This window comes from Colias eurytheme, chromosome 1 (genome assembly GCF_061535395.1).
Source record: "Colias eurytheme isolate Ceu_HAF_F1 chromosome 1, ilColEury1 Martin Lab GWU primary, whole genome shotgun sequence".
Lineage (NCBI taxonomy): Eukaryota > Metazoa > Arthropoda > Insecta > Lepidoptera > Pieridae > Colias > Colias eurytheme.
In genome coordinates, this window is record NC_142980.1 from 14740059 (window position 1) to 14765023 (window position 24965).

Sequence of the window (24965 nt, forward strand, 5' to 3'; positions counted from 1 at the left end):
CCACTATAGATTGAAAACTCATGAATATATTTTTTAAATTATTATTTTAAATAATTAACAATAGTCCATTGTTGACGATTCAATAGTTCGTACAGTGAAATAGTTGCATGGGGGAGTGGGGGAAGCATTCAAAGATGGCGAGTATATTTTCAAGTTTATGCCAGAAATAAAGGCCTAATACAAAAATATCGGTGTCAGGGCTTAGAATAATTATCTCTGCACTGTCGTTGTGTTTGACAGAATAAAAAATATGGCAGAACATTCTTGAATCAGCCTCTTAACTTCATCAGCCTCTTCTAAACTTGAAAATATACTCGCCATCTTTGAATGCTCCCCCCACTCCCCCATGCAACTATTTCACTGTACGAACTATTGAATCGTAAACAATGGACTATTGTTAATTATTTAAAATAATAATTTAAAAAATATATTCATGAGTTTTCAATCTATAGTGGTTTAAAGTTAACTCAAAAATGGACCATTTTCGTAAATTTTCTAAAAAATCTTAGAGAAAGTGTAAGAAATGTTATAGTATGCTATATATTCGTGATCTACTCAATAAGCTCTTTCATTTGATACCCCACGCGGCATGTTTTGGAAATTTTTATTTTTTTCTTTGTATGCCATATTTAATTACCGTTGTGGGGAGAAGGGGACCACAAAACTGGTTGGCAACATCTGTCTATAGGATGTCTGGGATCTATACAATATATATCAGAAGTCAGATTTAGGTCCGCTATTTTTGCAAACGAAACTCCACTGAGAGTCCGGTCTAATAGTGATTGTTATGTAATGCAATAAAAGTAAAGACTAGGCACCCAATCCGCTCACTAATTTTTATATTATTATAATTTTAAGATAAGCAAAGGATTTACTGTGTTAGTTGCATTCAGATTCAATTAGTTAATATTATTCTGTGTCTAAATAAATGATAATAAATCTGATTAAATGTGTAGATTTTTTACAGTTCGTTTTATTTTCATACTATACCGATATCAATTCCTGAACATTGATGTTCTGCGTTTTTACCTCTAGATAAATTTATTTTGATCCATCCTTATTAAAAAGTATATAAGATAAAAAAAATATTAAAGAAAAATTAGGTACCTACCTAAAGGCATGGTCGTATAAAAAAGACGGACGGAGTATCGCCTAAACATTGAGTGAAGCCTAGTAATGGCGGCGACACATCCATGCTCGGAGCAATTACGAGCATCCATGTGTGTGTGCCAGGTTGATTGCCAAATGCAATAAAATTACCCCACACTTTAGTATTTTTATTTTTCAATTTGTTATACTTTTTATGTGTACTCTAACTATTAGAACCTATGCATAAATACAATTACTATTTAGCTTTGACAAATCAACCACTGGACGCAAAACCAAAGGAAAATGTATGAGAACTTGTTCAACCAATATTGGGAGGAGGAGAGGAAATGTCTCCTTAAATATTATTTAAATAAATAAAATGTCAGTTTATAACCAAACAAAGAGGAAACATACTTCATACGATTTCAGTATACATGCACTTGAAATTTTCTAATTAACTGTCTTATAACAGACTAGCGACCCGCCCCGGCTTCGCACGGGTGCAATGCTGATACTAAATACACTACAGAAAAACTGTGAAAGTTGTATATAAAAACATAGCGGCCCGGCCGGCCGGTACCGCCGCAAACGCTACGTCCCGCAATTTTTAAATCTGTAATATCTTCGAAAATATTCACTTAAATCATACGGTGTAAAGGGCCATATAGATCTATATTAAATGAACAATGTATTCAAGGTATTTAATAATGCTGTATTGGTGAAAATCGCTTCGAAAATTAGCTATTATTTGTCGTAAAAAGTAAATGACAAAAAAATGTTATTGTGGGTTATCCATAAGAGATAGACATATACTATCGCGGACTTTTCTGTAGACCTTTTCAATGTGTATAATACTTGGTACATTATTTTGATAAAACTCGTAGGGTTCAGCCTGCGTTTGCAATATAAGCGGAAAAAATGTAATTTTTTACGACATCACATTAGAAACCTCAAAAATAACAGTACTTCTCCACTATTTAATGGATGTAATTATACATATAAACCTTCCTCTTGAATCACTCTATCTATTAAAAAAAACCGCATCAAAATCCGTTGCGTAGTTTCAAAGATTTAAGCGTACAAAGGGACATAGGGACATAGGGACAGGGAAAGCGACTTTGTTTTATACTATGTAGTGATGTCGTAGACAGTATTAAGGGGGCGCATAAAGCAAAATAACCAATCTTCTATTAGATGATACGTGTAATATGCAAGACCAAATCTAAAAAATAAAATATATATCAAACTAGATGATATGTTCAACGATTCTGTTTAATCAAAAACATAAAATATTAAAATTTACTCGATAAAAAAAAATCACCAAGTTAGCTCTAATTTTCACACTTTTACGTTTTCTACTTGACATGGTAATACTTATTATGATTTTTTTTTCATAAACAATTATATTAAAACATTTGCAAGATATTTGTCAGAGCATTTTGTGTAATTACTTTTAGTTTTGGTTTTATCTGCGATAAACCACTTTTGGCGCTCTTTTTTTCTCGAGATAAACGTTTGATTTTGTCACGATAATTACTTATTAAGATAGAAGCGAATGGTTTTTGCAATAGAAAACATTTAGGTTAGGTTAGGTTAGACTTTAATAAAGAACGCACTGTGGAACGCACGAGCCGAGCGAGCAAAGCGAGCGTGCCGCGGTAGCGGCCGGCGAATGCCAGAAGCGAATCGCTTTTTAAAAAAGGAACAATTATAATAACATAGGATATATAAATATATTTATGTAAACGATTTTAGACGCATTTTTTCCTCAATATAAGATATCCGCATTTTCCATAGTACTCGAACCTCTTCGTCGTAAATTATTTGCTATGTCTTTCTTCATATTGTAATAAAATGAACTATGAAGTTTTAAACTGCGAATAATTAAATTTTCGCCAGCGCGGCGGCCGCCATCTTATCACATAAACACAGCGCTTGCAGCGCCTCTACCAATAATTAATGTAACTATTTTACGATATGATCAAATAATTTTGATCATTTCATGAAAAAACCGCGCGTTTAGTGGGCCATATCGAGAAACGATTTCTTATCATTGATCTGCCCAAACCACAACATGATGTGGCCAATAGACATTCGAGCATTTCATGAAATGCGACCATTTCACGAAATGATCGATCATATCATGAAATGAGCAAATCTACGATATGACCACGACATATACATATATTTTTAAGATGTATCTACACTAATAATATTATAAAGAGGAAAACTTTGTTTGTTTGTTTGTTTGATTGTAATGAATAGGCTCATAAACTACTGGACCGATTTTAAAAATTCTTTCACCATTCGAAAGCTACATTATCCACGAGTAACATAGGCTAGGTTTTATCCCGGAAATCCCACGGGAACGGGAACTATGCGGGTTTTTCTTTGAAAACGCGGGCGAAGCCGCAGGCGGAAAGCTAGTTTTATATAAAAATAAAAATATTTGAATTTGTCGTTTTAATTCTAGGCCATTTAGGGTTAGGTTCTGTTTTAATGAAGAAAATAATTTAAACTGTTTTTGCATAAGATTTAAATGGGTTTAATACGTGTCCATTTTATTCTCAAAGTATCCTGCTATCGTAGAAAGAGGAAGCTAGTTTGTCTTTCTACGCCTGCTATTTAAAAAAAAATAATTGGGTTTATGTGGGTTTAAACGTCCATTTTATATTAAGGTATTATTTAAAACTGTGTTTAAAACATTTTTTATTAAATTTTAAGAATTGGCAACACTTGCGAAATAGTATTTCGATCCATGTATCCGATTTGTTTGGCATCAGAAAAAAAATAAAGTGACACGTCCACCCACCCTGTCAAACTTCCACGGTTTCACGGATACTGCATGACAAATTTTCATGTTTTAACTATTAAAAATGGTAAGGAAGGGTTTATATTAAAGTTAAAGTTTTAAATAAAAGGCGAATGTAATTTTTCAAGTGTCGACGAAATTTCAGCCACGTAGATAGTGATTTGTTGGAGTATGTCATCACTTGCATGTCGGCTTCCAGTGATTGTAACGAATTATATCTGTGTAATTGTTGTGTTGGTAGGTGTTTTAATTCTTTATATTATTATGTTTATGAAGCCGTTGCGCTTGGATATCAAGAGGAAGCTGACGGCGAGGTCTGATCGCGTCAAGTGCGTGGACCAGCATCCGACGGAACCCTGGCTGCTGTGCTCGCTATACAGCGGCGACGTCAACATATGGAACTATGAAACTCACACGCAAATCAAAAGATTCGAGGTAAGTAAATCTAGCTACATTTTGTGCACCCTCTCTTTATACACTTGATTGATTGTGTCATTCTGTAATAGTCGGCAATTAATGATGAAATTACCCTGCAATGTTGTAGACAATGAGCATAGTTACTCTTTTTGTACAAATAATTGATCATTAATATCAATATTTCAACTGAAAACTGTTACTAAATAATGATCACCTGTAAGATCCTGATAAAACTGTACTATTTCTTGTAAAGCCAATAAATTGTACTACTATGACATTTAGACAACTTTATTTCATCAATGATTTGGTTTGGAGATTGAGAATTGATGAAAAGTATAAAGTAGGTAGAATTAATCAATAGTTATATTTAAACATTCAGTGATAAGGTACAATTTTCAATTCTTGTTAAAGTAAGTTGCGTATATTTCATGTAATAACTAATCATTTTTCATTCCTATAAGAATTTTTGACCTATATTATTTCTACAAGAAAATGCTGGCTCTAAGTTCATATAATTATATCATAAATTCATCATTTGATTGGAATGAGTACTTCATTCTTATGATTCATTCTGTTAAATTTGTATTATTGTGTCTATCAAATGATCAAAAGTTAAGTTCTTGATCAATTTATAGATAGATATATTGTTTCAATCATTTATTTAGTTATTCCTTATCTAAGAGCGTATACGCACTATGCGGGTAGCCGTCCGGCTGACCGCAAGCACAATTATGTACGGAATATTCATTTCTATGTGCTGTCATTTGTATGTATGTCACTGTGCTGTCTGCGGTAGCCGCATCGCAGTGCATGCTGTCTGCGGTAGCCGCATCGCAGTGCGCATAAAAATGAATATTACGTACATAATTGTGCTTGCGGTCAGCCGGACGGCTACCCGCATAGTGCGTATACGCTCTAAGCTATGTCAGTTTGTCACATCACTCCATTGTCCATTATTTTATGTTTGGTATAAATAGGTTTAACAATTTTTAATGGTCAATAAAATTGTTTAGATTTATTTTTAACTGAGCACTTAACCAATTGAGGTTCCAACTTTTACAAGTAAGCAAATGCAACTATTCAGATATATTACAAGATGTTAAATTTATTTGCATGATGAGACCATCTGATGTTCAGTGTATTAATAACAAACTACATTTATAGATACAGATATTTTTACTTATAATGATATTTATTGAAAGGAATTCTCATTCAATTCATATGTCATGTAATAAGAGGTCTTCTAAGATTTTTTAATCAAATTATGAGTCCTTTTCTGGAGCTGCTGTTTTGTTGCAACAATTTTTATTACTTAGCAGATAGATTATCGTGAAGATATTGTGTCATTTTAATTTAATTACAGTATAGAGTTGGTATGGTGTTTATGAAAAGTCCAGAAAAATTTGGTAAAACATAAAATGAAAAAAAAAATCGATGGTGTTTACTTGAATATATTGTGTTAGATAAATTATTTTTTCCTAAAATATATTGTTAACAAAAGCTTTATTTGGTTCTTTACTGTAAACAATCATTTATTACTTAAAATTGTGGTGATCATGTACATAACATGTTTAATTTTAGCTATTTGACTTTCCGAAGCCCTTACACATTGCATAGTGGGATGAATTCATTTGTATGCAGACTGGTTATTTGCTCACACATATTGTACTGTAATTGTGTTGTGGACTGCAATTGTATTACCCCTCAGCTCTCAGTGTATGACAGGCTGCACATTCTTTTGTGTATATTTAACAAGTATTTGCAATGTGACTGTACAATTACATATTTTTTTAAAGAAGAATGTCTATATACTGGTGAGCAGTTAGTAATATAATCAACTGACTTCAAACCAGAAGGAAGTTCTTAATTAGACTGTATTTCTGTTTTTTATGGTTTCTTACCTCAGAACTTTTTACTGTGTGTATTTGGTAATGGTATGGTACATACGCAACCAATTTGTATGATTCACTATTGACAAGCTCAGCGTCAGTTTATTTTTATGATAAATGTGTTTTTTTTCTCCTCTTGCTGCATCATAGCAATCTGTTGATCACAACAAAAGCCACAGTTTAAAAAAAATATTTGTTATTTATTTATAAACAGGTATGCGACCTACCAGTGCGAGCCGCGAAGTTTGTGCCCAGGAAGAACTGGGTGATCACAGGCTCCGATGACATGCAGATACGTGTGTTCAACTACAACACACTGGAGCGCGTGCATGCGTTCGAAGCTCACTCAGACTATGTCAGGTGTATCGTCATACATCCCACACAGCCGTATATTCTGACCAGCAGTGGTAAGTCACTGTAGTGTTTATTATGTTTATTTTGTGTACAAAAGCACATGGGTTTGGTCTTCTGTCATATAACACTAAGACTGTATTGTTCTTGAGTTTTCTCTGGACCTCATACCCACCCATATTGCCCCTGTGGATCTAATAGTTTAACTCAAACTATAAAAATTTAGGTATACATTAGACATGTAATTTTATAATTTTTATATGTACTTAAATATTTATCACTTGACTTGTTATTACTTGGCATATTAAAAATATAATAATTATGTTTCATCTATATGGGTTACATTTATAAAACCAATGAATGAAATTTATAATTTGATAGTACGTAAAACTGTCCAAGTTATTTATTCTAGACATCATAATTATAATACTATCTGTTGTTAACATATAAAATTGCTCTGATGTAATCTGAAAAACAGACAAACAAATACACTCACATTAAAAATATTTATAAGGATAGTAAGTATTGGTGTAGGTCCATTCATATTTTGACAGCAACAAACGAGAACTTTTACTGGTGTTTTTATAAAAAATGTTGTGGGGTTTTATGAAACCACGGTAAAAGTGAAACTGTTCGAACGGTTCCGAACACTGCTTTGTGTAGCGCATGTCGCGTGACGGTCGGCTGCCGAGTAGGTATACCTACTCGCGATACACGCGACATGCGCTACACAGACCAAACAGTTTGAGACGATGTAATAAAAGTTTCACTTTAAAAATTTACAATGTGTACATCATTGTATCTAGATGACCTGTTGATCAAGCTGTGGAACTGGGATCGCAACTGGGCCTGCCAGCAGGTATTCGAGGGGCACACACACTATGTGATGCAGATTGTGGTCAACCCAAAGGACAACAACACGTTCGCGAGCGCCAGTCTCGATACTACAGTCAAGGTAATTGTTGATAGTGGAAGAAATAATGATTAGAGTTAGGTTTTTTTGCATATATGTATTTAATATGAGTTGGTATATTTCATGTCAAGATATAGACATATGACTGTGTGTATAAATTGCTCAGTCTTTTATTCTAGAAGTCATTCTTTACTCAATAGAAGATTCAGATTCTATGTCATACCTATTGGAGGTAATATAAAGATGTTTATATTATGAATTATGATAAACAAAAATTTTAAAACGATCTGGAAATAATAATAAAAAGTATGATTTATGCATTATTTATTTATAGTTATAATGAAAATCTATATCAGGACTACTAGAATATTACGAAACAATTTCAAAAAGTAACAAATTAGTAAAATTTTAAAGGAAACACGGAACAATACACAAACCTCTTTAGTATCAATATGTTCCCGTTTAAACTGTCCATAAACACAACCCCTATATCCTCCCAACTTACCAGGTATGGCAACTGGGTGCGTCCGTATCGAACTTCACACTAGAAGGGCACGAGAAGGGTGTGAACTGCGTGGACTACTACCACGGTGGTGATAAGCCGTACCTTATCAGTGGCGCTGATGACCGCCTCGTCAAGATTTGGGACTACCAGAATAAGACCTGCGTACAGACTTTGGAAGGTAAATAATAGCGTTAATCCATACTAATATTATAAATGCGAAAGTAACTCTGTCTGTCTGTCTGTTACTCAATCACGCCTTAACTATTGAACCAATTTGAATGAAATTTGTTATAGAGATATTTTGATACCCGAGAAAGGACATAGGCTACTTTTTATCCCGGGAAATAGGATAGGTTTTATCCCGGAAATCTCAGGGGAACGGGAACTATGCGGGTTTTTCTTTGACTGCGCGGGCGAAGCTGCGGGTGGAAAGCTAGTGTGGAAATATGTTGTGCAGTTTTTTGGTGTTTATGGTTGGTTGGTTTAAGGTGATGTAGGAACACAATAGATAGGGTAGAAGATTTGATTGACTGATAAGTTAGAATTATTAGATTAGTTTGTAGTTAAAAAAATTCATGTGGAATAGAGTGTATCAATTATTTCATTTGCATGTTGTTTAAATGTCTAATAAATTCAGCTGTTGTTCATGGTATTGCACACATCTTGATCATCATTATTTCTTTCCATTTTTAGTAGTTTACAACAGCATGTCATGTTAATTTGGAACATAGTCCATACAATCTATACATCCATACTAATATTATAAATGCGAAAGTAACTCTGTCTGTCTGTCTGTTACTCAATCAAGCCTTAACTACTGAACCAATTTGCATGAAATTTGGTATATAGACATTTTGATACCCGAGAAATGACATAGGATAAGTTTTATCCCGGAAATCCTACGGGAACGGGTTTTTCTTTGAAAACGCGGGCGAAGCCGCGGGCGAAGCCGCGGGCGAAGCCGCGGGCGGAAAGCTAGTATACAATATTTTTTTATGATTATTTATGTACTAATCTTTATTTATTCTTCATCGTTTCTACTATTTTACCTGTTTCTTTCGAACAGAATTTACTAGTGACTATTATAAATAATTAAGTAACTATTGACTATTATTATAATTAAGTAACTAGTGACTATTATAAATAATTTTTCAAATTATTGTATCTGTTCAGGTCACGCACAAAACGTGTCAGCGGTGTCCTTCCACCCTGAGCTGCCGATCCTGCTCACGGGCTCTGAGGATGGCACGGTCCGCATTTGGCACGCGGGAACTTACCGGCTTGAGTTCTCACTCAACTATGGCTTCGAGAGAGTGTGGACTATATCCTCACTGCACGGATCGAATAATGTCGCTATTGGGTATGTATTGTTTGGTCTTTTTGCGAAAATTCTATTTGTAGGCACTTCATCTAGAGATTGTTGAGAGTCAAGTGTGAAACACGAGATTTGCATAAGTTTTATGTTTCCTTTTAGTTATTTATGAAAAATAAATGTAACATAAAAAAGTATTAATTATTCCAATGAATACATGAGGATTGTAGAGCTTGTTGTGATATTAAAAAAAAAACTTAAAACTATGATTTATTAAAATAATTAAGTAGAAATATTTATGCATAAGATTATGAAGTTGTAACTAATATTTGTTACCTTTTCAGTTATGACGAGGGAACCATCATGATCAAAGTGGGCAGGGAGGAGCCGGCGATTTCTATGGACGTCAACGGTGGAAAGATCATTTGGGCTAAACATTCTGAGATGCAACAAGTCAACCTGAAAGCCCTGCCAGAAGGTAAACGACATTTCTTTAAAAAACTTCATCAGTGCAAATAATTAGTACTTTTATTTTTATAATAAGTACATAATATGCTATGGTTCAACTTATTATCGTATTAAATTCATGAAGTACCATGGTATCTGCTGATTTTACTATAAGTTCGTAAAAAAATAATAGTAAATTACATTTTATTCAACTTTCATCAGCCCGTTCTTGCCTCCCACTAAACAACTCTTGTATTATAACATTAAAAATAATATAAATCATTATGATTATTCACAGGCACAGAAATAAAGGACGGCGAACGTGTACCAGTAGTAGCAAAGGACATGGGCTCTTGCGAGATATACCCGCAAACTATCGCGCACAATCCTAACGGTAGATTCGTGGTCGTGTGTGGAGATGGGGAGTATATAATATACACGGCTATGGCGCTAAGGAACAAGGCGTTTGGCACTGCGCAGGAGTTTGTATGGGCGCTTGATAGCTCAGAGTACGCGACTCTGGAGAATTCCAGTACGATACGCGTGTTCAAGAACTTTAAAGAGCGGAAGAGTTTTAAGCCCGAGTATGGCGCGCAAGGTGGGTGTTTGTGTTTATAGAGTAGTTTTTTTATAATATAGTTGCCTTTAATTTTTACATGATATGGATGATAAAAAGAAGTTATAGAAATAATAATAAGTTGTAGTAATTAAATGAAGTGGTGGTATCATAGGAAATAGAGGAGCTTTTTATTATCAGAATATTTTGGTAATAATACAAAAAGATTCCGACAAATTTATAACCTCCTCCTTTTTTTGAAGTCGGTTAAAAGACGATGTGAATAGTATCAAAACACGATAATAAAATTAATATCAATAATGTCAAAAACCCATATAAATAGCAGAAAAAGTTAGTATTATGTACAAAAATGCAATTTAAATGATGTATTTCAGGTATATTCGGTGGTTTCATGCTGGGCGTGAAGTCGATCAGCGGCATGGCATTCTCATTCTACGATTGGGAGCGTCTCGAACTTATTAGAAGGTATTCATTTATTTTTTAATTATTTTATTATCTGTAACCAGCTTCTTAGTACATACAAAAATTGTTTGAATAGATTTTAATATTATGTGTTTTGCAAAATTATGCTTTGTTTCTTTTTGTGCTGGGTTTATTTTTGTTTGATTCTGTGTTTTAAGATAAGTAATGTATTTGGCGATTGTAATGACACATGTTCGGAAGCGTTATCTGTAGATAAGTATCAATTTTGTTAATGTTTTTGATTAACACAGCGGCGTGCGGCGGTTCCTTTGATTAGTTAAATTATGCAAGTTAGACCGGGAGATACTGACACAAAATTTCGAGTCATTTGTAACAGGATGGCGGTTCTACAGGGGTCTTAGTACGCAATGACAAAAAGAAAAACGATGGTGTGAACGCTGGTACCGGCGGCTTAGTCGCGTGGGCGTTAGTCGAACTCGCCGGAAAAATAGCGAAGTCAAACGATTTGTAACACAAAAATTTTAGAATTTACCGATAGCCCATAAAAAAGAAGTAGGCGGTAGTGTCATGCCATACTTTTCCGGTGTGACTTACAGCCCGCCATACCGACGCGAATGTATTGATTTAAAAAAAACAATTCAACCATTTGTACCAGGCTAACTTTTGCACAGGTAACCATCGTCGTGCAGCCATTTACGAAAATCGCCATGCCATACTTTTCGGACGATTCCAAATGGTCGCCATACCGCCGAAAATCTGCAAATTTTTTTTTTCGCCGAACCATTTGTAACACCCTAAATTTTTTTTTCAACAACTCCTGAATGATTATAAATAGAAGTGTGGTAATGCCATACCTGTGGGAGGTGGCGAATGTGTATAAGATTTTTTTTTATTGTATGATTTTATTCGTATTTTGAACGATTTGTAACAGTATGGCATTAATCTTTCCTATAAGTTTGAGGTTCAACAAATATAAATACAAAATTTCAAAGATCTAGGTGGTAGAAATCTTCACTTCTATAAATTAATAATAAATTTATTTATGAAGTATGGCAGCACTTTTTCCCCCTAATAGAAGTATGGCAAATATAATAATGGTCATATTTTATCAAATACTCTCCAAAAATCCCAATGCAATACTGGTACAAAAAGTTTGGCGAAAAAAAAAAATTTTTGCAGATTTTCAGCGGTATGGCGACCATTTGGAATCATCCGAAAAGTATGGTATGGTGATTTTCGTAAATGTCTACACGACGATGGTTATCTGTGCAAAAGTTAGCCTGGTACAAATGGTTGAATTGTTTTTTTTTAAATCAACACATTTGCGTCGGTATGGCGGGCTGTAAGTCACACCGGAAAAGTATGGCAAGACACTACCGCCTACTTCTTTTTTATGGGCTATCGGTAAATTCTAAAATTTTTGTGTTACAAATCGTTTGACTTTCGCTATTTTTACGACGAGTTCGACTAACGCCCACGCGACTTAGCCGCCGGTACCAGTGTTCACACCATCGTTTTTCTTTTTGTCATTGCGTACTAAGACCCCTGTAGAACCGCCATCCTGTTACAAATGACTCGAAATTTTGTGTCAGTATCTCCCGGTCTAAGTGTCAGATAGTGCGTTATAATATTAAGTGTGCAGTACTCAAGTATATTACGCAAAGGCTTTGAAATGAATCTACAAATGTAGCTGTAGTTTGTATGTCACAGAAGATAAACCACCTATTAAATTTAAGAAAATACTGATGCGTGAAAGATGCAAATTTCACTATTTGGATGATATTTTAATAATGCGATAGTTTACTTAGCTTATAAGTTTACTGCATTGCAATTTACAAAATTTTTATATGAGAACTTTTATGCTAAACAATTAAGTACCATATCTATAAATATAACTTGCGTTGCAATTTGTATATTATTTTATGTTAAAAATATAAACATCAAGTTTAATTAAAATCGGGTTCAAAGAATTGGATAATTTAATCTTATATTCTATTGGGACACCCTAATCACCAAGTAATTTGAAACTTTAAGTATTATCCTCAGATATGCCTAACATACATAAAAAATTTCATAAAATTCGGTCAACCAATTTCAGATGAGTTTATTTACAAACATTGAAACAGTTTAGTTTTGAGTTTCATCAAAATCTGTTTATTATTTGATTAAATTAAGGCATCTATAATAATATGAAGAAATCCTTACTATCTATAAATGCGAAAGTGCGTTTTTTAATGATTGCTTATCTATCTTTTATGTCACAACGGAGCAATTTAAAATATGTTTTTTTGGATCTGGATATAGTTAGAGATCTATAAGGCGAAGCTGCGGGCATAAAGCTAGCATAAAATAAATTATATTGAACCCCCAATCTTAAACATATATGTTGAAGTTTAGAATTTTAGAGCTGTGCAATATTATCAAGATGTTATGCAATACTATGAAATAATTGAAATTGTATTAATAGCCTGCTTCGCGAATATATTTTTTCCTGAGAAAAGCAAATCATACCGAATGCGAATTTTATGCTTTGGTTTTATTATATTATGTACTGTTCTATCTAATGCATTTATGGTTTCAATAATGAAATATTGAAAATTGTCTGTTTTAAAATGCTGAATAGTGTTGTTTGATTCAACACGATAAGCAACTACTAGTTTGAATTGAAGTATTTGCAACAGGCGAACTTTTGTAATTATTGAAAACTACTGAATATTAAAAAGCTGAATAAAGTTGTTTGTTTCAACACGATAATCTAGTAGCTACTAGTTTTAATTGAAGTATCAGACGAGAGACGAAGTTGCGTGGCTCAGCTAGTTTAGTAATTCAAAAACTACTGAATCTATATGTATAAATTTAAAGCTAACCAGCTTATATTGCTCGCATTATGCAAGCGAAATCACTCCTTTATACATTTTTATTCAATTCACTATTTAAAACTACTGATCAGATTTGGGTGAAAATAAAGGTGCTTAGCTGTTTAATGCGTGGAAGTTAAATAAAGCTGCTGCTGGGTTCGATTCCCAATTAACACTAAAAAATTGGGAGACAAATTATTATTGACTGCTTTTTGTGCGAATGAAAGAATATGGATAAAAAGCTGGATTAAATATCTATTATTATCGATCCCATCTATTGCACAGCAAATTGTGTTATTTATTTTTATGCTGTCTATGCTTAAAAGCGATTTGTAGTTTAGTCACATGTCCGAGGAATCTATACTTAATAATATAAAGCTGAAGAGTCTGTTTGTTTGAACAAGCTCAGGAACTACTGGATCAATTTTTAAAATTCTACCACTGTTAGAATAACGTGGTCTCATTTATACCACAGGCGAAGCTGGGGTGGATCGCTGTTATTGAACAGTTAATATTAATTATAAAAAATGCATATACCCACGGCAATGTGATTGCTTTTTGTGGTACAATGAAAGTAGATTTTGCGAATGGCCTAGTTGCGAATTATAACTTCGATTTTTTTGGTTAAATGAACATAATAACGCGAATTGAAATTGGTAGAACATTTCATGTATAATTACTTATTTATTCACGATCAATTTGTTGATCTTTCGTGCGAAAACCACTGAACGATTTTTAATGATACTTGGCAGTGATATGACAACTTGCTCATGTACCAGAATAAAAGACAAGCTATAGCGTATGTCCTTACTATATCTAGACACTAGAGGGTTTGTACGCGAATGAAACCACGCGGCATTGCTAGTAAAAATATTGAAGTTGGAAATACATCTTATGGTTTGTGGTAAATTTACCATCCGGCGAAAAGAAGGCTTGCTTGCCCGATCTCTATACTAATATTGTAAAGCTGAAGAGTTTGTTTGTTTGAACGCGCTAATCTCAGGAACTACTGGTCCAATTTGAAAATTTCTTTCGGTGTTAGATAGCATATTTATCGAGGAAGGCTATAGGCTATATATAATGGCGCTAAGACCAACATGAACGGAGCAATGCGGATGAAACCGCGCGGCACAGCTAGTTTAAAATAGAATTGTGATATTTATGACAATTTACATTTAGATGTGCAAACAAACTAACAAATAAATTTACGCAAAATGCAGTGCGAAATGAATGAAAATGAAAGCGCTATTATTTATATTTGTATTGCTAATGTGTAACTGGTAAATGCAAACTGTCATAAGGATTGCGAAGTAACTATTTCTATTAGGCTATGTAAAAATAACATAAAGCAACGAATATTTTTTCTATCCATTTTAACGGTTCCACAATGTGACATCTCATATCATATATTGATAATTGCCGCCAGGATAGAGATCCAGCCGCGCCACGTGTACTGGTCAGAGAACGGCAACCTTGTGTGCCTCGCGACCGACGAGTCGTACTACATACTGAGCTACAACGCAGCGGTCGTCAACCTTGCGAGGGAGACCAACAGTAATATTACGGAAGACGGGGTTGAGGACGCCTTTGATGTGAGTTCTGGTCTTGTTATGATAATTGCTAAGCGACGAATGAGTTTACTACATACTGAGCTACAACGCAGCGGTCGTCAACCTTATGAGGGAGACACAAAGCATTATCACCGAAGACAGGGTTGAGGACGCCTTTTATGTGAGTGCTGGTCCATAGTATTGCTATTTTAGTCCACAAGCAACCGATGATTCTATATGAACTTCAAAGCAGCGGCTGTCAACCTTATTTAAAAGGTTAAAGTATCTCTTATCTACTTTCCCAGACTGTGTGAGACAAGAGTGATGATTGAAATAAATAATTAAGGAACATATTAACCACGTCTTATAAAAAATGTCAAAGTAAAATCGGTCGTCGAGATTTTTTTGGGATGGTAGGGGGCAGGATATTCTCATAGGATATTCTAATATTCTCAAGTTAACTCATAATCAATAATTTCACTATTGTACTGACTGGTTGGCTTGGTTTGTACCCTACCTTCCAAGCCAGAGGTCGTGGGTTCGATTCCCACCTAGAGCAAATATTTGTGTGATGAATATTGCTCTGTGAGTATTAATTATCTATATGTATAAGTATTTATTTAAAAATATATATGTATATTTATCAGCCATTTGGATTCCAGAACAAAAGCGAAAGCTGATGAAAAAATGTCCTGAAATATTTATTTATTTTCCCTTCACAGGTGGTAGGAGAAGTGAATGAAATAGTCAAGACCGGTCTGTGGGTCGGTGACTGTTTCATCTACACGAACTCGTTGAACAGGATAAACTACTATGTGGGTGGTGAAATCGTCACCATATCGCATCTCGACCACACTATGTATATACTGGGATACGTGTCGAAGGAGAATAGGTAATTGTTGTGCTGATATTTAAAATATAGTGCTCTATTTAGCTCTATAGATAATATTTTCAATTCACAGAATACCAATAATAAAGAAAGAAAGCAAATACATTTAGTTTTATGACGCGTAAGAGATGCAAACTTAAAAGTTAGAGTGATCAGATAAAATAGAATAAACTTTGCGCAGTAGAGTATCCCTGAAAAAAAAAGACGTGTGGCACTCGGGGACTGCCGCGGTAAAGCTATTGCATGCTATGCCTTCAAGCCACACCTCCGCGCCCGTCGGAGTGAGGAGCGTGATGTTTTTTCGTTACGAAATTTCTGGATTCGGTCCCCGCGCTCAAGGCCCGCGATAGAAGCTATGCAATAGCTTAAAATGAAAACAATAAATTTTTGCAGTAGTCATAAACACAGTACAAATTTTCATGTTAATTAACAAGTAATATGCACCTATACTCATATTATAAATATTTAAGTTTTTGAAAATGTATGGCTGTACTGAATGGATTTTGATGATACTTATCTTTCTGTAGATGATTTAGCTTACGTAAGCTAAAGTGTTACTCTGGTACGTACCAGAGTAACACTTTACGTATAAGAATAATCCTGTATTCCATCGCGTGTGCACTGCAAAGTACTGCTAGTATATCGATAAATACAATTCAATTTCAAAAGTACCTTTTGCATCAGATTCTTTACTCTATTCCAGGTTATACCTAAACGACAAGGAGCTGAACATAGTGTCGTATTCACTCCTCCTCCCCGTGCTGGTATATCAAACGGCAGTGATGCGACGTGACTTTGAAACCGCGGACCGCATCTTGCCTACTATACCGCAGGACCATCGTACTCGTGTAGCACACTTTTTGGAGAAACAGGTGCGTTTTGGTGGTTTTTTTGATGGGATATAAATTATATGGGGTCCTTTTTTCCAAGACACTCTATTTTATGGTATAAGTTCATTGTTAGGTGCAGGGATGTTGTGTTTGTTAGTGAGATATATCTTAAAACTGAATAAGTACCATGCACATACACGGTACCATGCCATAAAATCAGACTATTGATTTGATTGTCTAGTATTTATTACTACAAAATTATTCATTGTTGAAAATTTATTACAGTGCCATTATTAAATCAATATAAAGTCAACAAAATGGACTCTTGCCGGGTCTTTTCAGTGAACTACTTCCGAACCGGTATTAAAAAACTGTATGACAACTCAAGAATACCTCTCGATTCTAGACAAAGTCTTATAGAAGAAATAAATGTTCTGAATTGGAGAAATGAAGTACATTATAAATATTTTTGTACAACAAATGCTTACCTATATTATGAACAAACTAACACACACTCTTTCGAACGCAGGGCTTCAAGCAGCAAGCCTTAGCAGTATCCACTGAACCGGAGCACAAATTCGAGCTAGCGTTGTCTCTGGGCGAATTGCAGCGAGCGAAACAGCTTGCTGAGGAAGCTGCCATTAGTGAGGGAGCTCCTTCGGGCACTTCTGCTGCGAGGTAATAACATTTACATAATATAACATTTATTACCAATATTCACATTTCCTTTTCCCTAATCACTATAATTTGAAGGCAGTGTTGCTAACAGTATATGGAACTCAGGTATTGACATTACAAGTAGGGCAGGCGAGCTTAGCATATACTATTAGCTATGTATGTATGCAACACTATTTTTATACGCTTTATATTAGCTTCACCTGTATTTATTTACGTAAATATAATACGTAGTAATGTGATGGTTATTGTTCAATTAAAAACATTCTATTGTTATGCTTATGACAATGAGGACACAGTTTGGCGTTTTAGTTTGAAGTAACTAAGGCCGTATTTGATCGTACCAAATGACAATTAATCATCCTTTTTAATCATATTTGGAATGTGTAAGGGCTGAAAAATATTATAAATTATACTAAAATTAGCTTTCCGCCCGCGGCTTCGCCCGCGCAGTTAAAGAAAAACACACATAGTTCCCGTTCCCGTGGGATTTCCGGGATAAAACCTATCCTATGTCCCGGGGTAAAGAGTAGCCTATGTCCTTTTTCGGGTATCAAAATAACTCTATACCAAATTTCATGCAAATTGGTTCAGTAGTTAAGGCGTGATTGAGTAACAGACAGACAGACGGAGTTACTTTCGCATTTATAATATTAAACTAAAATAAATAAATAATGATATTTCCACAGATGGTCCCGTCTCGGCGCTGCTGCAGCTGCGGCCGCTGACACCGAGCTGACGAAGACCTGTTACCAGAACGCCAAGGACTACAGCGCACTGCTGTTGTTCGCTGTTAGCACAGGTGATTATTGGTTAATTTTATAATTAATCGATTACTATGTCATGATGTTTAAAGAATCGGTGGTAAATGTTAAAATATGTAATGACGTTTCAAAAGTACTTCTAGAGGAAGTCTAATTGAATAAATAAATGTTTGAGTTTAATATAACTAAAGTATTTACCCTTTATTACTTAACCTTTATTACTTAAAGGGTAAATACTATTACATACTGTAACATCTATAAGTAAATACTTAAAGAGTAAATACTATTATATACTGTAACATCTATAACTATTTTGATTTGTGCACTGCAAGGACATCATCGGCTCATGTTTTATTGAGCAGACTTTCATTGGCCCTTTATCGAATATGAATGTGTAATTCTACGTTTTATATTAATAAATGTATATTTTCTGTCTGTAAACATGTACCAAAATTATATTTATAAAAAACTAGAGGTCCGCCCCGGCTTCGCCCGTGGTACATATTTCGCAATAAAAGGTAGCCTATGTCCTTTCTCGGGTATCAAAATATCTCCATACCAAATTTCATGCAAATTGGTTCAGTAGTTTAGGCGTGATTGAGTAACAGACAGACAGACAGAGTTACTTTCGCATTTATAATATTAGTATGGATTGGTTAAATGTGTAAAGTCGGTTTACTGACGATAGTTGAACGTGACAACGTCCGATTGTACTTCTTTGTCGCTCGTTCCGCGCTCTCGCTTGCACTTCAAGCCTTACATGGAAAGCCTCAGAGCGAGGTAACGCCGCCGAGTTTTTTCGTGCAGCCGGCTCTATCGAATTATAAGACGTTGTCACGTCAAAAGTTAGTTTTATTAATTTAATAACTCAATTACGAATCAATCTTTTACATCAATTCCTTACCTTCCAACAGGTGATAAAGCGCTACTCGAAGATGTAGCCCGCATGTCCGCTGAAGAGGGGGAAGATAACATCGCGTTTGTAGCTCACTTCACACTGAACGAGCTAGACGAGTGTCTGCAGCTGCTCATCAAGCGGAACAAGCTGCCCGAAGCCGCTTTCTTTGCCAGGTTAGTTAAAACAAAAAGACGGGTTGCACTCCGGGAGTTCCGGCAGAAGTGAAAACTTGATTATTAACGTTGAGCATGTTTGATATCCATCCGTCTTACGCTTTTTCGATCAGGTCACGTGTCCTGACGCGAGTTTAAGATTTTATACCCAACGCCGCTAAAGAAGTTTTCACTTCAAAAACAAAGTGTTATGTATGATGGGTTGTATAATAGAAAAAACTTAATCTCTTGCATGTAATAAAACGTAACAAGTAACAAAAAGAATTGTATAGAATGTGTAAATCAAAGATGTCTTCCCGGATAACAGTGTTGCCAGGTGGCGCTATAGGTACCACAGATTATCAATGTCCAATTTATGGCGCCAACACAAAGACTAGTTAATCTATCCCTGGATAGACATTAGGTACAGTGCCACAAACTTAACAGACCCGGTGACAAAAACTGGAACTACAAAAACTACGAACTAAAATCGACATCAGCGACACCGTCACCGGGTCAGTTAAGTTTGTGGTACTATACGCCAGTAATTGCAGCTACTTTCTACTTGCCTGAAACCCGGTATAGTTTAAAAATATTGCTCATTGTGATGTTAGATTAGGATATTATGAAGTACACAACATTGAATTAATGTTATAACGCCTAGAGTTTTAGTCCTGAATTAAGACATGCTTTTTTGAAATAGAACTTTAGAAGATCTTTTAAAAGTTGCCCGGAAACTGTATAATACTGGCAAAATTTATGAAATCATACACAAACACACTCAAATAGTAATTTTCTAACCAGTGATTTTGTCGCAAATGTATTATAACAATGTATTTGTCGCAGATCATACATTCCATCAAAAGTGAACGAAGTAGTGTTGCTGTGGCGCGAGTCGGTGAGCGCGACCAACAAGAAGTCGGGACAGTCGCTCGCCGACCCGATCAACTATGAGAATCTGTTCCCGGAGTATATGGTAAATAATATTCATAATAAATAATTTAATAAATCATTTCAGTAATACTTTACGATATCTTGACGCTTAACGATTTATTTTTTATTATTTTGATGAAAGTCATCTAGAACTGTGCAATTAATGTTTATCGCTTTAAATTATGAACCTGATGTAACTCTTATAGAAATAGCCATTTATTTATAATGCCCTACTGTACAAAAACTTAAATTTATACAGTACTAGGTTTCCGCCCGCGGCTTCGCCCGCGTAGTCAAAGAAAAACCCGCATAGTTCCCGTTCCCGTAGGATTTCCGGGATTTCATCATTTTCCCGGGATAAAAAGTAGCCTATGTCCTTTCTCGGGTATCAAAATATCACCATACCAAATTTCATGAAAATTGGTTCAGTAGTTTAGGCGTGATTGAGTAACAGACAGACAGACAGAGTTACTTTCGCATTTATAATATTACTATGGATAATTAAATACTAATAAATTTGCACAAAAGCGCAGCCTTACCGCTATACAGTAGTCTCTATCCCTGATATATTTCTCTCTAATTATTTCGCAATTCAACCTATGGTCAGACAAATTAAATTGCTCCAATGGAATGTGAAATGCTGAAGTTACTTCGTGTCAAAAACTTTTATTTTACTTACTAGCGGTCCGCCCCTGGTACATATTTACGTTTTCTCTACATAAGAACCATCCTCGTACTTCAAGGAATATAATAAAAAAAGAATTATCGAAATCGGTTCAGCCGTTCTCAAGTTATGCGCAACACATTTTGGGATTCATTTTTATATTACTTATAACAACATCTTATAAGTTATGAGTCATAACATATTATTATTTTTTATTAAGTTACTGAATATTTATATCGCGAACAACTTAACAGCATTCCTTGATTTTCACACTAATAACTATTCTCCCCCAGGAATCCCTGGAACTGGAGCGGTTCCAACAACAGATCGGCTTCACCCACCACGCGCAACTACAACACTTGCCGGAGAACTGCAAGCAGAGCAATATTGAGCGGGACTTAGCGGCTGAGATGCAGCAGCTGCAAGAGCGGGGATTGTATAAACCCGTGCCCCTCGTGGATATGTGAGTTTTAATAGTTATAGTAGAGCCATTTTAATAGGCAACATTTGACAGTTCAACAAAATTCAACAACGTAACCTAGTAACGACGACATAGAATAACATGATATTTCTTTTTGTTAGATCTGCACATTTGCTTAACTTTTTTCAATAACGATTACATATTTATAATAATAATGACCGATACAAGTAATTTTAAGATTTCATTTTACTGATGAACCATTCTAAACATAATAAACAATTTCTGAATTGAAGAACCCGACGTCGCTACAATTTTGTGTCAATAAACCTTTTTTCTTTTTAAATACCAGAGATGTTACTCTAAAAATCGAGATCTGACATCTAGAATCGAATGCATTGATTACTTGTGAACAAAAAACATCATAAATTAATAAATTCGATTTACAAATGTTTCAAATCCGTATCGATTAATTCACTTTAATCGATGTTTTTAAGCAGGTTACCTCTCTTCGAAGATAAAATTGATAGACGTCAAATGTTGCCTATTAAATTGGCTCGACTATAGTAGTAGTTAGTAGAGTTTTAATAGATTTAGGGCCGATTTTTCAATTCTTGAATAATGTACTACCATTTTAAAACGTATTCTAATTGCCCGTATTTGACAGTTTACGTGACATTTTAATATTATTGTGTAGTACTTTATTGGACGGATAAGTTTTATCCAAGCATTGAAAAATCGGCCCTTAATAGATCCTATTACAGCGTTAAGTAGATGGAAGATGAAAATCCATGGAGGGTTGTCGCGTAAGAACCACGGGACGGGGTATGATATATTATGTAGTTAGATATAAGTTTCATATGATGTAAAATTAAATTGTAATATTGACAGGATTTTAAAAGAGCAACTATGGAGTTTCTTGCCGGTTCTTCTCCATAGATACTGCTTTCCGAATCGGCGGTAAATGTTAAAATATGTTTTGACGATACGAAAGTCAAATATCACCAATTTGTAAATAATCTTATATCTCGCTGCGTAGATTTTCCAGTTGTAATGAATGGATTGCTTTTAAGCGGGTCTGAGACTGAAATATTTATATTTCTCAATTGACACTGTGTAAACTTTCAAATTACAAAAACATTTGTACATGCACGGATCAGTTGAATTTTAAGAATAAAAGTTTGTAGTTAGAATAACTCCGTAAGAATAACTTACATGATATTTCCATCCACAGCCAATCAGCAGACGCCGATGGCAGTACAGACACGGCTGAGCCGAAAGTGATGAATCAAAAACGCAAAGAGTCGTTCGACATCATGGAGGAGATTGAGCGGGAGATAGACGACATCGTGCTGGACGATGTGGGAGATGAACCGGATAATTTGGTGAGTTACCCACTGTCGAAAGGGGGGGTTAGGTTTTTGGAAACGGTCCACTAGGAAAGTTTTTGAAGTGAAAACTTCCTTAGCGGCGTTGGGTATAAAATCTTAAACTCGCGTCAGGACACGTGGCCTGATCGAAAAAGCGTAAGACGGACATTGAGATATATATATATATGGAGACGACACCGCCTACATCACTTATGTTCCGTAAAAATCCGCTCAACATACGTCATGTGGCGTATGTTGAGCGGATTTTTTTAATGGTTTTAAAGTGAAACGCATCAAATATGCCTTCGTGTGTGTTACGATATTGCACAAATAATACAAATAATACGGAAATGTGCAAAGGAATAACTTTCATCGGTAAGAACCTAACTAGATAATAATTTTTAAAACTTAGTTAGGACAAAAAAATGGCGCACAGATTTTGTTCGTGGTGTGTCCTCCATACGTATAGTAATATTATCTCAATGAAGACGGATGTTAATAATCAAGTTTTCACTTCTGCCGGCACTCCCGGAGTGCAACCCGTCTTTTTTTTAAAACGTAATCTACTTGGGGTTGGGTTTTCCAACATCATAGTTCTCTTGGGGTTTTTACATACGTAAAATAATATATTATTTATATTTATCAACTTTTAGCTAGGTTTTTAAGCCTCTTGTTGAAACATTTTACATATTATGGTCTATTTTGTAGGATTTTCCTTGTGATAAATTGTTTATTGTAGTGTCTAATAAGGGAGAGTGAATTTTAGGCACAATTTTCAAGTAATGTAAAAGTAATAAAATAGAAATAAAATAAAAAACTTTTTTGTTAGAATGTTAGTATCATTTTTTTGTTATTTATCGCAGAGATCGTGCAATATTGTGTCACTTAAATTTTTACAACCTATGGACCCGATATTGTTATTCTTATTTTGGGGCTTTTATGTTTTTATTTTATAGGAGTTAACTATCAACATAAGAAAGTAAAACTATTATCGGGTGCTTCGCTAATTGACCGTTTTTTGTTGTTTTAGCGATTGAATAAATAATATTAATTTTCTTTTTTCCAGGACTTATCGGACGATGCGGACTTAATTGAATAAACTATACCTAGTTAATGTAGAATTTTTATTTTATATAAATATTATTACGATCATAAAGTGTGTATTTCCTAAAGTGCTAATACAATTAAGATTATTATAGTATTATACACATTTACATTTTGTTTTTTTTTCTCAAAGTTTTTTAAACAAGTTTAATTTGATATGTTCGACACAGCTTTTAATTCTCTCTCGCTCTTACATTGTAAAATGCTGGTACGTTGGAATGAGAGAGATATATGATAATTAAAAAAATCTTACAGCTATAAGTTTTATGAAAACTGAAGTGGGTACAACCATACTTATTTCTCTTTGAGAAATGTTTTTAATAAAAGATGCATTTAGTTTAGTTTTTCATACTTAATAAAATATTAGAATGCATTAAGTCTATAAATATTGACCGTAGTATATAACGGACAATACAGTTTTTGTCTGAATATTAAAAAAAACTCGTCTGTCCCTCTCTGTTATGATACCTTTCTAATCGATGTTTAAATATAAATTTAATAGAAGAAATATAAATATCAAAATATCCAATAGAGCATAATAAATTTTCCTAGAAATTTCCGGATCACAACTTTAATATTTATCATCAAAATGTATTCATTAAAATTAAAATGGAATCTGTGGATATAATATAGACTCGTATTTGGTACGTAAGCAGTAGATTAAGAATTGTTTCTTTTCGTGGTATCAAAGTTAATGTTAAACTAGGGTTACATCAAATCTTCAATATTTAAAGCATAAATTATTGTCTGCTTATCAATATAAATCGGTGAAAATGTAAAAAATGTATGGTTCACCTGTTTTATATATCTTACGGGATTAATATACAACTAATATAAAGATTGTATGTCAATTGATTTCTTATACCCCAATTTGTAACATAAGTTTTTTTTCGATATTTTGTTACATACTTATAATATGTATTTCTAAATAGATAAGTTTAGTGTAATTGTATTTATAATATAACTATAAAATTGTCAAAAACTACCATTAAAGGAATAAAAATAAAGTTATATATTTAAAAAGAATTTTTCATTCTTTCATTTAGTACCTTGCGAATTTGTTTGTTAAATTATCATTCGCTAGGAGTGACCCAGGATACCAACATACCAATAAGCCAATAAAAA

The 24965-nt window shown here is 34.3% G+C and overlaps 1 protein-coding gene across 2 annotated transcripts; it reads left to right on the forward strand.

Annotated features, from left to right (window-relative positions):
• The first annotated feature begins 3849 nt into the window (after window positions 1-3849).
• beta'COP (coatomer subunit beta') lies at window positions 3850-24866 on the forward strand. Of its 2 annotated transcripts, XM_090105890.1 has the most exons (19): window positions 3850-3968; window positions 4178-4336; window positions 6422-6614; window positions 7365-7513; window positions 7980-8154; window positions 9150-9336; window positions 9633-9766; window positions 10034-10333; window positions 10687-10777; window positions 15020-15185; window positions 15866-16035; window positions 16736-16904; window positions 17392-17540; window positions 18227-18339; window positions 19216-19372; window positions 20198-20327; window positions 21242-21411; window positions 22601-22751; window positions 23803-24866. In XM_090105890.1, the coding sequence occupies exons 1-19, from the start codon at window positions 3966-3968 to the stop codon at window positions 23833-23835; spliced, it is 2799 nt and encodes a 932-aa protein (XP_089962016.1). In that variant the 5' UTR covers window positions 3850-3965; the 3' UTR covers window positions 23836-24866. The 2 variants fall into 2 exon arrangements, with proteins under 2 accessions (XP_089962016.1, XP_089962007.1); XM_090105881.1 differs by lacking the exon at window positions 3850-3968 and having other exon boundaries at window positions 4166-4336.
• The last annotated feature ends 99 nt before the right edge of the window (window positions 24867-24965 follow it).

Bases quoted from the DNA above. Each gene is read 5' to 3' on its own strand.
- beta'COP (XM_090105881.1), top strand. From the start codon at position 4,166: ATGTTTATGAAGCCGTTGCGCTTGGATATCAAGAGGAAGCTGACGGCG. The intron at 6,615-7,364 runs GTAAGTCACTGT...CATTGTATCTAG, and splicing joins GTATATTCTGACCAGCAGTG to ATGACCTGTTGATCAAGCTG. The intron at 21,412-22,600 runs GTGAGTTTTAAT...TTCCATCCACAG, and splicing joins CCCGTGCCCCTCGTGGATAT to CCAATCAGCAGACGCCGATG.